The following is a 12635-nucleotide window of genomic DNA, read 5'->3' as shown; positions in this document are numbered from 1 at the left end:
GCAGCCTGGGCACCAGAATCCAGATCCTGGTTTGTGCTGGTGTTTGTGGCTTCTGCCTCTGCATACAAAGAGCAGGCAGACATAGTGCTGTCATCAGCAGAGCAGATCTTGAGGGTGGTGGAAACTCTGGTGTACAGCACATCCTCCAGCTGTCATACACAGCCTTGCAGTAAAGGGAGACTCTCAGTAAGGCTCTGACCATGCCTGGTTGTGAATGTGTCCTGCCACAATAAACCTACGGAGCTACCAAGACTGGTTTTTTCCCCTTGCAGGGTGTACTCAGTTTGGTTACAGACTAGGTGTAGTAGAGTGTGTGTATAGTATGAGTATAGCCTGCTTTTTTATTTCACTGCAATTTATTACCACCCAATGTACCAGTCCTTTTTGGTAACAGCATCTTACCTCTTGTTCAGGTTACTGAAGGTGAAATTGGAGCCTTCAGCTCAGTCAAACTGCCTATTGTCTTTGTCCCAGCTCTCCCTGGGGACGTGCGGGCAGACTTTGTGATCACCTTTGCCAACTCAGACTGCAAACCAGTGAGTGATTTTGTGCAAGACTTGCTTCAAAACGCTGGGGAAGGAGTTTGAAATCCTCCTACTTTTGCTTTTCCCTGAAGCTAGAAGAGCTCAGAATGTTGCTAGAAGCAGGGGGAGGAGGCAGAGGACAGCTATGCTTGTGAGCATAGTTGAGGTACCACATGATTATGTATGGTGTGGTTTGATGGGAGGAACTCTGGAAATCTAGTGCAGTATGGTTGTGAAGACTTTGATTCTTTCATTTCGAAGCAAATTACCTTGATATCCCCATTTTATCAAACATCATGCTGGAAAACCTCTAATGTCCTGGAGACAAATACCAAAGTCTTCTCCTCTGTCCCCAACCCATGTTGTTTATTTGCTTTCTAATATATCAGAATTGGAATTATTTAGCATGCAGTAGTGAAACTGATGTGTGAAAGCTGGAAGAAGTGGCAACTTTAGTTATCACTTCAGCATATTTTGATTCTACACTTCATTGGAAGCCAAATTCTGCCTGGGAACAGTTCACAGAAGCTTGCAAAAGAAAAAGATTTTCAAAAACCCCAACCTTCCAAGAAGCTCAGGGGGCTGGTCTTGGCTCCCTGCACACTCTACAGATGGAGCAGTCTGCAAAAGGAGCTGCAGGTGCCTGCTGAAGGCTCCTGTAGATGCCCACTCCTCCAGGATGGTTTTATCCAGGCTGGGGCTGTGTGATCACTGATATCAGCCCCAGCATCATGCTAGGAAGCACAGCACTGTGCTGCCACTCAGCTGTGGCTCACTGCAGACAGTCTTGCTCTGTCTAGATCAGTAGGAGTTTCAGGCCAACAGAAATAATGACACTGCTGATTGATGTGTTACCAGCTGTACTTCAGTGCTGTTGGAGTTTCCCTGGATGTGCCAGTTTGGGTGCCCAGCCCCAGTGTGGATCTGAAGATCTGTAGGTATGACCAGCTTTATGAGGAGTGCGTCATCATTCGGAGCAGGTGAGCTCCCCGTTCGCTGTCACCTGCCTTCTGTAGCCACACCATGAGATCTCAGGTGATGCCTTCAGGTTCCAATGTGCCAGACCCAACTTGTCATGATAAGAAGCTGAAGAAGAGTTTGTTTTTCCCCTCAGCATGGCAGGAGGAGATCCTGATTATAACAAGCACCCTGAGTTCCATGCTGCTGTGGAAACTGGACTGGGCTGTCCTGCTGTCCCAGATCCCCAGGACAGGTGTAGCCATGACCTCTCTGTGGTGGTACATCCTATCTGGGTCTAATTGGTCCAGCCAGGAGATTTTAGGAAAGAATGGTTAATTCTCACCTATTTTTACCTTTAATTAAAGTCCATGGGAGATTTGTGATCTGGAAGCCTCATGCCAACTATTCTTTTCTGAGCAGGTCAATCACCAGATTTTCCAGCTTTGGGTTTTGATGCTGGATGATAAATCATGTTGGTTTGGCATTTATACAAAAGGGGAGGGGTACAAAGTGTCCTAACCCTTGCAGGCCTCAGGCACTGCAGTGACAGACACTTTGTGAGCACCTGGGTGGTGCCAAAATAGCAGATCAGAGGGGAAATGAAAGGGTTTCTGCAGCCCAAGTCAGGGATGTCTGGAGACTGGTTCTGTTTGCACTGATACAAAGCTACCATCAGCTCCTTGGCTCCCAGAGATTTCATCCTATTAGACAGTGGTTTTATCAACTTCTCATTGTCTTCCAGTGCTGGGTGTCTTCCCTCTACTCAGTGCAGTCACCACTGAATGCTTATTTTAACAGTTTGCATTCCTTAGCTGCTATTTAAATAGGATTGGGGTGGGTTTGTGGGAGGGTGGGGGGGAGAGAGGTTCTGTGGAAGGCATCCATTCTAAACCTCTTACCAGAATTACAGGCTGCAGAGATTCTTCACAGTTGGAAAGAAATGAGAAAGCTGTTATCTCAGAAATTCAGCTTACAGATATGACAGGCACAAGTGGTTATGTAAGTGATGTTACTTGGTCTAGATAACACAGGGATAAAACTTTTAAGTATAGAAACAGAATAACTCTCCTAATGAAAACTGAAGATTTCAAGGGGATCCCAAAGATAGTAGCTGTCAAATGGCTTAGGGCAAAACTTCTGAACTGAGGGAAAAATCCTGCTGGGCCTTCGCCAAATTTCACTAAATTAGGAGCACTTAATGTGTAGTCCACTGCCCTTAGTGCCTTGGCAAATCAAGTCTTTGTGTTGTCACCCAATTCTCCATAGTTAGGAAGAGATATCTTTGTACACTCATTTAGGCTGCAATTCAGAGTATTTAATGTGCAGGAATGTGATGTCTTTACCTTTTATCCTGCAAGAGTAGATGGCTATCGCTCAGACGTGCCTGAGATGCTTCTCTCTCTAATAGCTATTGAAATTCTGCTGTAGCAGGTATCAAAGGATGCCTCTTTGCTACATGGTACACATCAAACCACTTCTCAAACAGAATTAAACTGCTGTGAACAGCTATAAAATTTTATCAGTCAAGAGAAATTCCTTACATTAGAGTAGGAAGTAGCTGGTTGTTAATTGCAGTAGTGAAAAACTGGGGAAGGGTAATGGCACCAAGGTCTGTGCTCTGGAACCATGCACAGACAAAGGATCCAGAGCCAAGGACAGTTATCAGGCTAGCAAGGAAGCATCCAAACAACTATCAGCACACAGCCAAAGCTAATTGTTTGTTACAGCAGCATTGTGTGAATTGTGTGTCAGCTCAAGAGTTACCACAGGGCTGTCTGAGCTACTGCTGGTGGTAGTCACTGAAGGAGACTGAGATTACTACAGCCCAGCTATTTGATGCCTTAGCTACTGAGAGCTGAAGTTTGGACCCAGTAGGTGTGAAATCTTATTAGCATACCTTCCAGAACACAGATTCTGTAATTAAATGTTAATTAGATACTTAAATATTCCTGCTATTCAGGAATAGCCTTAGAAATTTCTGCTCCAATCCCTACCTACTACTTATAGGAAAAGAACAACCAAAGCTAAAACTTTGATCGAGGGAAGTCTGTAGATCTGAGGAGGATGCTGTGTTAGACCAGCCTGTCACTCACCACCAGGCCACACCAGCACCTGCCAGCAGCAGAGCAGCAAGAATGTACCTGAGTCTTACTGCTGCTGCACTCTCACATGCTGTCTGCATCAAGTTGTGAAGTTAAACAGCTCTGGCACTTGAGTGCCCCAGCAAGCTCTGTGGAATTGCAGGAGGTTAATACTGGGTTTGTTCTGGGGTTTTGTTTTGTTGTTTTGTGTTGTGTTGGTTTTTTTCCTGGCCACATAAATACAGTAATCAGGAAGCACAAACAAGCAGCACAGAGGGTGAAAATGTCTCATGAGAATCCTGTCCAGTATAAATCACTTTGTAAAGTAATTTCTTTGGCAGGTTATAATCTGCAGTGATTTAATGAAGTGGTGTGTAGCTCTCCTAGATTGTCAACAGCCAGAAATCATCCTGGGCTCCCAGTACCACATGCTGGAGCTGTTGATTTAGAGCAGACCATCTGGACTGACAGCTTGTAAACCAGTCCAAGAGAAGGAAAATGACAAGCTGAAATATTTGTAAATTGCTGGGCAATTTTGCATTTGGGTTTGAAATTCCAGAGCAGGGAATGGTCTGTGGCCATCACTGCATCACAACATGGCCAGAACTCTAAGTAAACAGGGAGGTGTTTCCTCGCTTCCAGTATGCCATTCCTCGGGCAGACATCACACATTTTAGCAGAGGAACTGGCAGTCCCAGCAGTGTGGCACAGTCCCACACTATGACTTCTAGCCCTGCAAACCTCTGCTGTTGGAGATCTGTGATGTCGATGTAAAAAGTCACCACGGGTTTGGGAAGGGAAACCAAAAGCAGCAGAGCTCTCGGTGCATTTCTGGCGTAAGGCAGCAACCCCTCAACCCCGCCCTGCCTTGGAGGCTTTTTCCTGCCTGTAGAGGCTTAATTTTTGGTACAAAGGTTGGTGGTTTAGGTGTATTATGCTCTTTCAGAGTCATTCTTTTGCTTCTTCTGACCTCAGGCTAGGTGCTTATTAGTCATTTAGCAGCATCTTGGCCCCACTTAGGAGTCACTGGTCTGTGTTTTTCCCTTTCTCAGACAGAACAGGTGTGTGTTTGTTGCATCCCACTCACCACCGATTGTTATGTAACCTAGATCCAGCAACACAAGACAACTGCTCCTCTTCCATCCTGAGTGGGTCCTGTGCTGCAGCTAGAAGCAGTCAGGGATGTCAAACATGACATGAGTCATCTCTTGATTCACATGGGAGGAAATAGAAGCTGGCTGATACCTCACAATCATTTGGCTTTGCCTTCCCCCTGCCCTGACTGCACTTCAATGATTGTTATCCCATAAGTTGTGTATGGTTTGAAATACAACTGGGTTTACTTACAGCACTTCTAAAAGCTTGTTTTCTGTACTTAAACAAGAATACAACTGTGTGCTTTTGCTGTAGGGGTTTTGCAGGCCCATCTTTTTCAAAGGAGGCTTGGAATTGTTATAATGGCAATGCAGAGTAGAGATGCAGGGAGGACAACACCAACTCCAGGAGCAGATGTTGCAGGAGGACAACACCAACTCCAGTAGGGGTGGTCTCAAAGCCCCCTAAGCATGTCTGATCTGTTTGCAGGGCAAAAGCCACGCTGCATTTGAAGTTTGAATTGTGCAAAGAATTGAGAAAGCACATGGAGCTGCACCCCAAAACAGGTTACATTCAAGCCCAGTCATCCTTCAGTCTGCACTTGAAGTTCCTGCCCAGGTAACCTCACCACATTAATCCTGCCAGTATTTAAGGCAATGTCTGAAGGTGGAAAGCCTCAGCAGGTCAAAGTGTTTTCTCTCCTCATGCAGTAGCAGGCTGGACTCACACTGCTGGTGTCAGTGCAGTCCTAGGCTGCCCCCATTCTCCCCCTTGAAAGCTGCCAGATGCTCTGGGAGGAAATTAACTTGGCTCAGATACCTGTGAGGAAATGCTTTCCCTGTGGTGATAGCAGCAGGATGACAATCCTAGCAGTTGCATTGCTGGTAGGATGCTCCCAGTTCTGTGGGCAGGCTCTGCTTCTCCAAGAGGGAGCTTATCTAGGCAGGTGGCTACTTCATGGATCACTGCTTGAATAATTTCTGGGCAAGAACGCCTGTGCTTGTTAGTAAAGGTAAGAATGCTTGGCCTTCCTGTTCAGACCTCCCACCCATCTCTCTTCTGCTCCAAAATATGAATGTCTTGATCTTTAATTTCTGTAACATTTTCTGCCATGCTAAAAGCCTGACCCCAGCAAGTTCTCTTCATTCCATCATACAGCTATGTCTACAAACACAACTCTGATAGGAAACAAAGAATTCTAGCTCTTAAAAATTTCAACTTGAGCTCCTGTTGACCACTTGGTTTTATCTCATGGTTGCCATCCTACAAAAAATTAGCACTGTGTTTCTTGTCAGTGTTAATTAAATTATGTAGACTTGAATTCTGCTACAGCCAAAGACTTAGCAGCTTCTGCAGTGACTGCTGCTGCAAACCTGCTGTTTTCTTCACAGACTACCCACATTATAGGTTGGATAGGTCCTAACCTAGGTTGTACATTATCTAGTCCCATTGATGGCTCTTCACTGATGTGCTCAGCCTCTCAGGATTCTGTCTCTAACCACTGGTCTCAGAATTGTCACCAGGTTAATATTCTAAGAACTAAAAGTATTCTACAGTTTTTCCAACATCTCAAATCCTATCAGATTACAACAACAGTAACCATTATGATGACACTTGTCAGTTCCTAACCTTCAGCTGCTGTGAGGCACTGTTACAGTTACTGAGTGGATAGAAGCATAGCTTGGATTTAGGACTTAATCTTCCTTTGCAAAAGGGGGGAAGCTTCAGAAAGGAGATTTGATGGGATTAAGGCATTTCTGACACACCAAGTAAGTATCTGGCTGTTTGAGTTTAGAGATCAGATGTAAAGACCTGACACAGGGAAAGTGTGTGTGCCAGAGGAAGATGAGCCTGCTACAAGCTGCTGTGAAGTCCTGAGCTAGTGACACATTTCTGTAGATGCTGCCTTGCTGAGTCAGTTTGATAAGCTGTATCAGTGGCAGAGCTGCGTGCAGAGTCACACACAAGTGGAAAGGAGCACTCATTCAGCAGAGGTGGCTGAGGGCTTGGGAAGTCCTCCTGAGCTTTCTGTGCACACTGGAAGGCTTGCTCAGGTGTGCCAAGGCTTGTGACTCTCGGGGTGTTTGAAGCAGACATGTTCTGTTTATTTGCAGCCACATTCTCTGATTTGCTGACTTGCAGAATTCCCACTTACCACAGCTTTTAGGGGTTTTTACATTGGGAACTAGTCCTGCAGATGCTGGCAAGCTAAATTTGATTTGGCTTTTATGCTTCTTTGCAATTGCTTTTAACCATGAAGAGACTGAAGGACATGGGTAGCATTTCCCCAGGGCATCACAGCTAATTTAGAGCCCATGGCTGTGTCCAGGCAGTTAAAATTACTTTTTCCCCTCTGGATGGTTTTTTAATAGATGAATTTCTTTCACTGTTTAAGTGTCCTGTGACAAAGGGAAAGCTGATACTTTATTCCTATTGTCTTTAACCCTAGTTCCTATCTTTAAACAAGTTCACAGTACCTTTGAAGATCACCTGCTAAAGTCAGACTTGCAAAATTACAACCCCCAAGGTTTCAGATCACCATGGTGACTGAGTGGGGCCTGCACACATTAACTGTTCACTAACTATTCCTTAACAGTGGAGGAGAAATGTTCACGTAATTCCAGTAGTAGTAGGAGGAGCATTAGCACTGTGGAGACCTAAGAACAGGAAGCCATTCACTCTGATGCTGTAAGACACTATAAATAGAGCAGCAGAGCTAAAAATGCTGGAGCTTTTGTCTTGGCTTGAAGCTCTGAAATTAAGCTTATGATAGCAAGATGGTTCAGCTACACAAGAGCCACACATTTCTTGTAAGTGACTATCTGGTGCCTGACCAGACACTTGGCCTGCAGGTTTGTTTCAGTTTTGTCTGAAACCAGGACAGTTTCATGTTTCTGTGCTTTGTGAGCCGTTTGGTGCTGCCTGGTAATGAACTAACTCTGGTGTCAGGAGGAAACATTGGCAGGGCTGGGTTGGTGATGTGCTGAGGTTGCAGCAGAGATGCAGGAGGTTTATACTCTGAAGTCAGTTTTTCAGTATTTTAAATGACTGGATGGCATTTAAAAACCTTGACTGGCTGCAGACCTCTGGGAATTACTTCCTTAAACTCCTGTGTCCAAAATCCTGCCCTGAATAATGCAACTTTTAAACCTTCAGTACCGATTGTGTTCCGGGCGGGAGGGGGAGGATTGTTTGTTGATCAGAAATGCATCCCTCACAAGTTTCTTGTTCCTCCTAACTGGAAAACAGTCAAAACAGCTTCCTGAGACAGAGTGAACTTTTTGATCTCTAGGCACTCTCTTGCTGAAGATGCAGGGAGCTATTTTAATGAAGACACAAGAGTGCTGGAAGTTCCTGTGACAATACTGCTGACGGATAAGGTCAGAGATTTGTGTGCTGCTGGTTATCAGGCTGAAAAGAGCTGTCAGTGAATCTTCACTTAATGATCCCTAATCTCAGATCAGGTCTTTACTAGTAGAAGTATTATGATACCAGTACAAGATGCTTAGTGATGACACAGACTGTTTACACTACAGAAAGTTAAATCCTTTCTAGTTGGTGCTCATCCATATTTAAATATTGTCAAGGAATAACTTTTCCTGCCCTTTTTTTTGATGACATTTCACTTAAATCCTGTCCTGGCAGTGTGACAGATGGAGGTGGTTGTCCTGTGCTCTTCTGTTTGTTGCAGGCTAAAAAAGTGAATTTTACTGTCCATGCAATTGTTACCACTTCTGCTTTGGAAATCAGTCCAGCACAGATCAATTTTGGGCACTGCACAATCTATGAGGCTGTGCAGGCAAGCATCAGGCTAACAAACAAATCCCTCTTGCCACAAGAGTTCGGCTTCGTGGGACTTCCAGAGGTATGCAGTTGTGTCCCACACACCTGTGCAGCTATCAGACTCCATTTAATTATTATGGAAACATGATCAGTCCTGCTGCTGGGTTGTGTGAACTTCATCTTGTTATACTGAAAGCATTTTCCAAGCAGTATAAACACCTTGGAGGAGGTTTGACTCTTCTCAGCTCCATACCATGATTAGCTAATTTTATCCTGTTAGAATACCTGAGGTTTATACCCACAATACCTGGTGCACTTCTCTGTCAGACTCCAAGGTTGCTTACACTACTAAATAAAGCAGGATCAGGGGTGTTGCCTTGGCCCTGAGGCTCAGGGATATCACACAGTTTGCATTCAAACACTTCACCTGTAAAGCAGGATTCACAGAATGGTTTGGGTTGGAAGAGACCTTAAAGATCATCCAGTTCCAAGCCCTTGCCATGGGCAGGGACACCTCCCACCAGCCTAGGTTGCTTGAGGCCTTATCCAGCCTGGCCTTGAATGCTTCCTGGGAGTGGGCATCCACACCCTCCCTGGGCAGCCTGTTCCAGTGTCTCTCCACCCTCACTGTCAGGAATTTCTTCCTAATCTCCAGTCTGTCTCCCCTCTTGAACCTTCAATCCATTCCCTCTTGTCCTAGCACTACAAGCACTTGTAAAGAAACCCTCCCTGGCTTTCTTGTAGCCTGCTTCAGGTACTAAGACTGCTTTAAGGTCTCTATGGAGCCTTCTCTTCTCCAGGCTGAACAGCCCCAACTCTCTGACTGCCCCACAGGAGAGATGCTCCAGCCCTCTTGTTATCTGGCCAAGTCCAGACTGCTTACTGGAAGCATCCTGAGCCATGCCTAGGTATTTTCTGACTGGCTTGAAGTTGACATGGAAGCTGAATTAATCACAGGAGCTGCCAATTTTGTGGGGGCTAGGCCTGCTGAATTATTTCTTTTGGGGGGGGACAAAAGTTAATGTTCAGCTTCATAAACCACAAGATGATGGCAGTGTGAAATGGTTTGGCACATTGGAGTCGGAGCTAGAGGAATCTGACATTAATTAGGCATTCTCCTTTTCTCTGCTGTTTTAGGGATTAAAATGGAGTTAGCCAAAAGAAATGGCTCTCTTCAGCTTGTTAAAGCTTTTACTGCACAGCATGTGCTTCATGATTAGCTTAAAATACGATGGGGAGACATTCTTGAATCATCAACTCAAACACAAACCACACTATACATTTGTAGCTATTAAGCTTGTCACTGTGGTATCTGTGCATCATTCAGGAATTGGCTTCTCAAAGACAGAGAGGAAACTGCTGAGATTTTTTATCCCATTTCATTCAGTTCAGTGTAAATAAACATCCCTAGAGAAAGGTAATTGCCACAAATGGTAAGAAGCTGGGGAAGAGATTCTGCTGAGGTCAGAGTTAATGGATTTAATGCCTTTCAAGTTACTGTGAGGTTAGAAATCTGCACATCAGTGAGACACTAGTCACCAATCATCTGAAAGCTTCTCACTAGAAGGTTTCTGCTTTCCTGACATTTGTACAGTAATGCTGTATCTTAATTTATTGATGATTTACCTAACAGTTTCTAAATAACAGCAATGTCTTATCCTGCCATTTTCAAGTTTGTAGAAGTTCAGCCCAATGATGGATTTGGAGTTGTTCTTCCCCTTGAAAGCCTGACATTGGACATAATCTTTAAAGCTAACAAGGCAAAGGAGTACAGCTTTGAACTCACCTGCAGATCAGAGTTCAATAGGTATGGTAAGAAACTGAGTGATCTGGAAGTCTAAATCACTCTGGATTTCCACTGCTAAGCTAGATCAGCAGTGAAATCCCTGCCTACTTAGAAGAGCTAAGGCTCGGATCAAAATGTGAGGCAGGCAGGAGCTCTCCAGCTGACGAGAGTTGCTCAATGCCTGTTACTCTCATCCTTCATTTCCATGGCTGTCTTTACTGAGATGACTTTTCCTATCCCACCTGAAATGTCTCCCTGTCACACATCCAAGCTGCAGGCTTGGCCCAGGTTGCTGTAACCTGCAATGTTCCACTTGCTTTTTCAGCAGGATTACTGAAGGGTATTTTTCCTTTCTTTTTTGGTGAAAATGCTTCCCACATGAAGCTCATCCTGCTCAAATCCCGGTGGCATCAACTTGGATTTGACTGGATGTGTTTCCAGAAGTTCACAGAAGAAGAATTCAAGCAGGGACTCTTAGCCAATTGTGCATTAAAAATAGATAGTATTATTGTTCATCTTTAGGCAAAATTCCCATTGCAAGCTTGAAATTCTGCTTAAATAGGGACTACAGGATTAGTTCCCTATTTTCCGGGCTGATTAAGAGACTATTTTATGCTGAGACAATTTATCCTGTGTTTATTTTTAGACAATTCAAGCTGTCATGCAAAGCAGTTGGAGTCCACCCACCTCTTGAATTGTCTCATTCCTTGGTTCAGTTTGCTGCAACAGCTTTAAATGATGTGTCTACAGCAACACTCTATGTGATCAATTCCCATCAGAGTGGCAAACACTTGACTGGTGCTGTCCCGAGAATTGGCAGTGGGGAAGCTGCCCCTGCTGGACCTGCGTCCTTTGAGTTCTGCACGCCAGAAGACTGCCCAGTGACCATCACACCTTCTGTTGGAACTGTGTTCCCTGGGAAGGTAAAGTTCAGCCAGATCTTTTGATAATCTACACTCCCACAAATGCTGTTGCTTGTAAGTGAAGCTCCAAATGTAGAACATAATTCAGGTAGCTGGAATAGTTTGTATTGTCTGAAGTAATGCTTTACACCAGACACGAAGCACAGCCTACCGCATCTGGGAGCTTTCGCCCTCGGTGTTCCTTCCCCAGTGTTGTCCTTCTGATTGATCTGAAGGCTTTTTAAATATCCAAAACCTCAGTCATGTAGAACCAGCCCACAGTAACACAGTGGCCTTCCAAAAAAGCCACAAGTGACCTTCTCCTTAGGATCATCTTATTCACTTGGTAAAACCCCTACTTGCTTAGCTTTTGCTGTAGTGTGTGTTCCTATTGAGCTTTGTAGGTGTAACACATGTAGGAGGGCTGAATTTTGCCTGTCATTCTTGCATGTGCTCTCACACTCCCAGAAAAGCTTGATTCAAGTGTCCTTCAGACCAACACTGTCAGATCAGCTAATCAGAGAAGAGGCAGTTCGGAGGCTTCACGAAGCAGCTGCGACTGGGGCAGAAATACAAGTAAGGAATGCTAAGAACTAGCACGTGCTGCTGGTCTCTTCCTTCAGATATTTGTTTCTCTGGGTGGTATTTTTATCATGAAATTGCTTGCATATTAATGAAGCTCAACTCAGGACCCAGTACCTATAGAGGACAAGAATCTGACTGCGCTGTTGCCCTTCATGTGTTGGTTTTCACTGGGCAATCATTTTAATCTGATGCTGACCATTCTGAAAGGATTTTCTTACCAATGCTAACTGCAAGTATTCTTAAACCCCAAAGCTTTTACACATCTTGTGGATTTGCAGCATGCATGGGTTCTGTGTGCAGTGCTGGGGGGTAGTTAATTTATGAGAGCACCTACAGTTGTCTTTAATTATGAGATCAGTGGGTGCAAGTCCCATGAGAGAGAGTTTTTGATTCCTTAGCTCCAACAGGGGAACTCTTTCAGATGGGATAAAATACTTTTATTTCAACCTAATTTTGCATTATTAGAAAGGTATGGAATAAGGACTCTGTGTGTGGTGTTACCAGAGTCCTGCTGCTGTTACCTTGTTTCATGCACTGTCACCTCTCAGATCCACTGTCCAGGCCAGGGACTGGGCATTTGTGAACTGATGTCTCGATGGGACTAAGAGTGGTCACCCTCAGTGTGCAATGTCTCCCTCTGTGTATCTGCAGAAAAAGAAAGAAGGGGAAAAAGAGGGAAAGAAATCAAGTATTTCCATCTCCAGGCAGCAGTCATCTCAACAGCTCCTAAAGACTAGCAGCAGCAAAGACCTGACTTCCCTGCATGGCTCTGAACAACTAAAATCCCAAGAGATAACACCAGAGTAAGTCTGGAAAAATCTTTTGTGCTCCACAGACAACATTCTGAGTGGTTTCATCAATCTGCTAAGCCCTATAGGTAGACAAGAAAGCAAACTGTAGAGAAGAAATAGCTGGAGCT

The 12635-nt window shown here is 44.6% G+C and overlaps 1 protein-coding gene across 1 annotated transcript in view; it reads left to right on the top strand.

The window, feature by feature from the left end:
* CFAP74 (cilia and flagella associated protein 74) overlaps positions 1–12635 on the top strand; it is a 37461-nt gene that overhangs the window by 16422 nt on the left and 8404 nt on the right. Inside the window, exons 19-27 of the mRNA XM_009906871.2 lie at positions 414–536; positions 1383–1504; positions 5150–5278; positions 7953–8040; positions 8352–8525; positions 10117–10250; positions 10876–11152; positions 11600–11707; positions 12368–12519. Of these exons, the coding sequence (XP_009905173.2) occupies positions 414–536; positions 1383–1504; positions 5150–5278; positions 7953–8040; positions 8352–8525; positions 10117–10250; positions 10876–11152; positions 11600–11707; positions 12368–12519 (1307 nt within the window). The remainder of the gene's footprint in view (positions 1–413; positions 537–1382; positions 1505–5149; positions 5279–7952; positions 8041–8351; positions 8526–10116; positions 10251–10875; positions 11153–11599; positions 11708–12367; positions 12520–12635) is intronic.

The sequence above is a fragment of the Dryobates pubescens genome, chromosome 33 (assembly GCF_014839835.1).
Source record: "Dryobates pubescens isolate bDryPub1 chromosome 33, bDryPub1.pri, whole genome shotgun sequence".
NCBI lineage: Eukaryota > Metazoa > Chordata > Aves > Piciformes > Picidae > Dryobates > Dryobates pubescens.
Note: the sequence above shows the minus strand (reverse complement) of the source record. Positions and strands in the feature narration are given on the sequence as shown.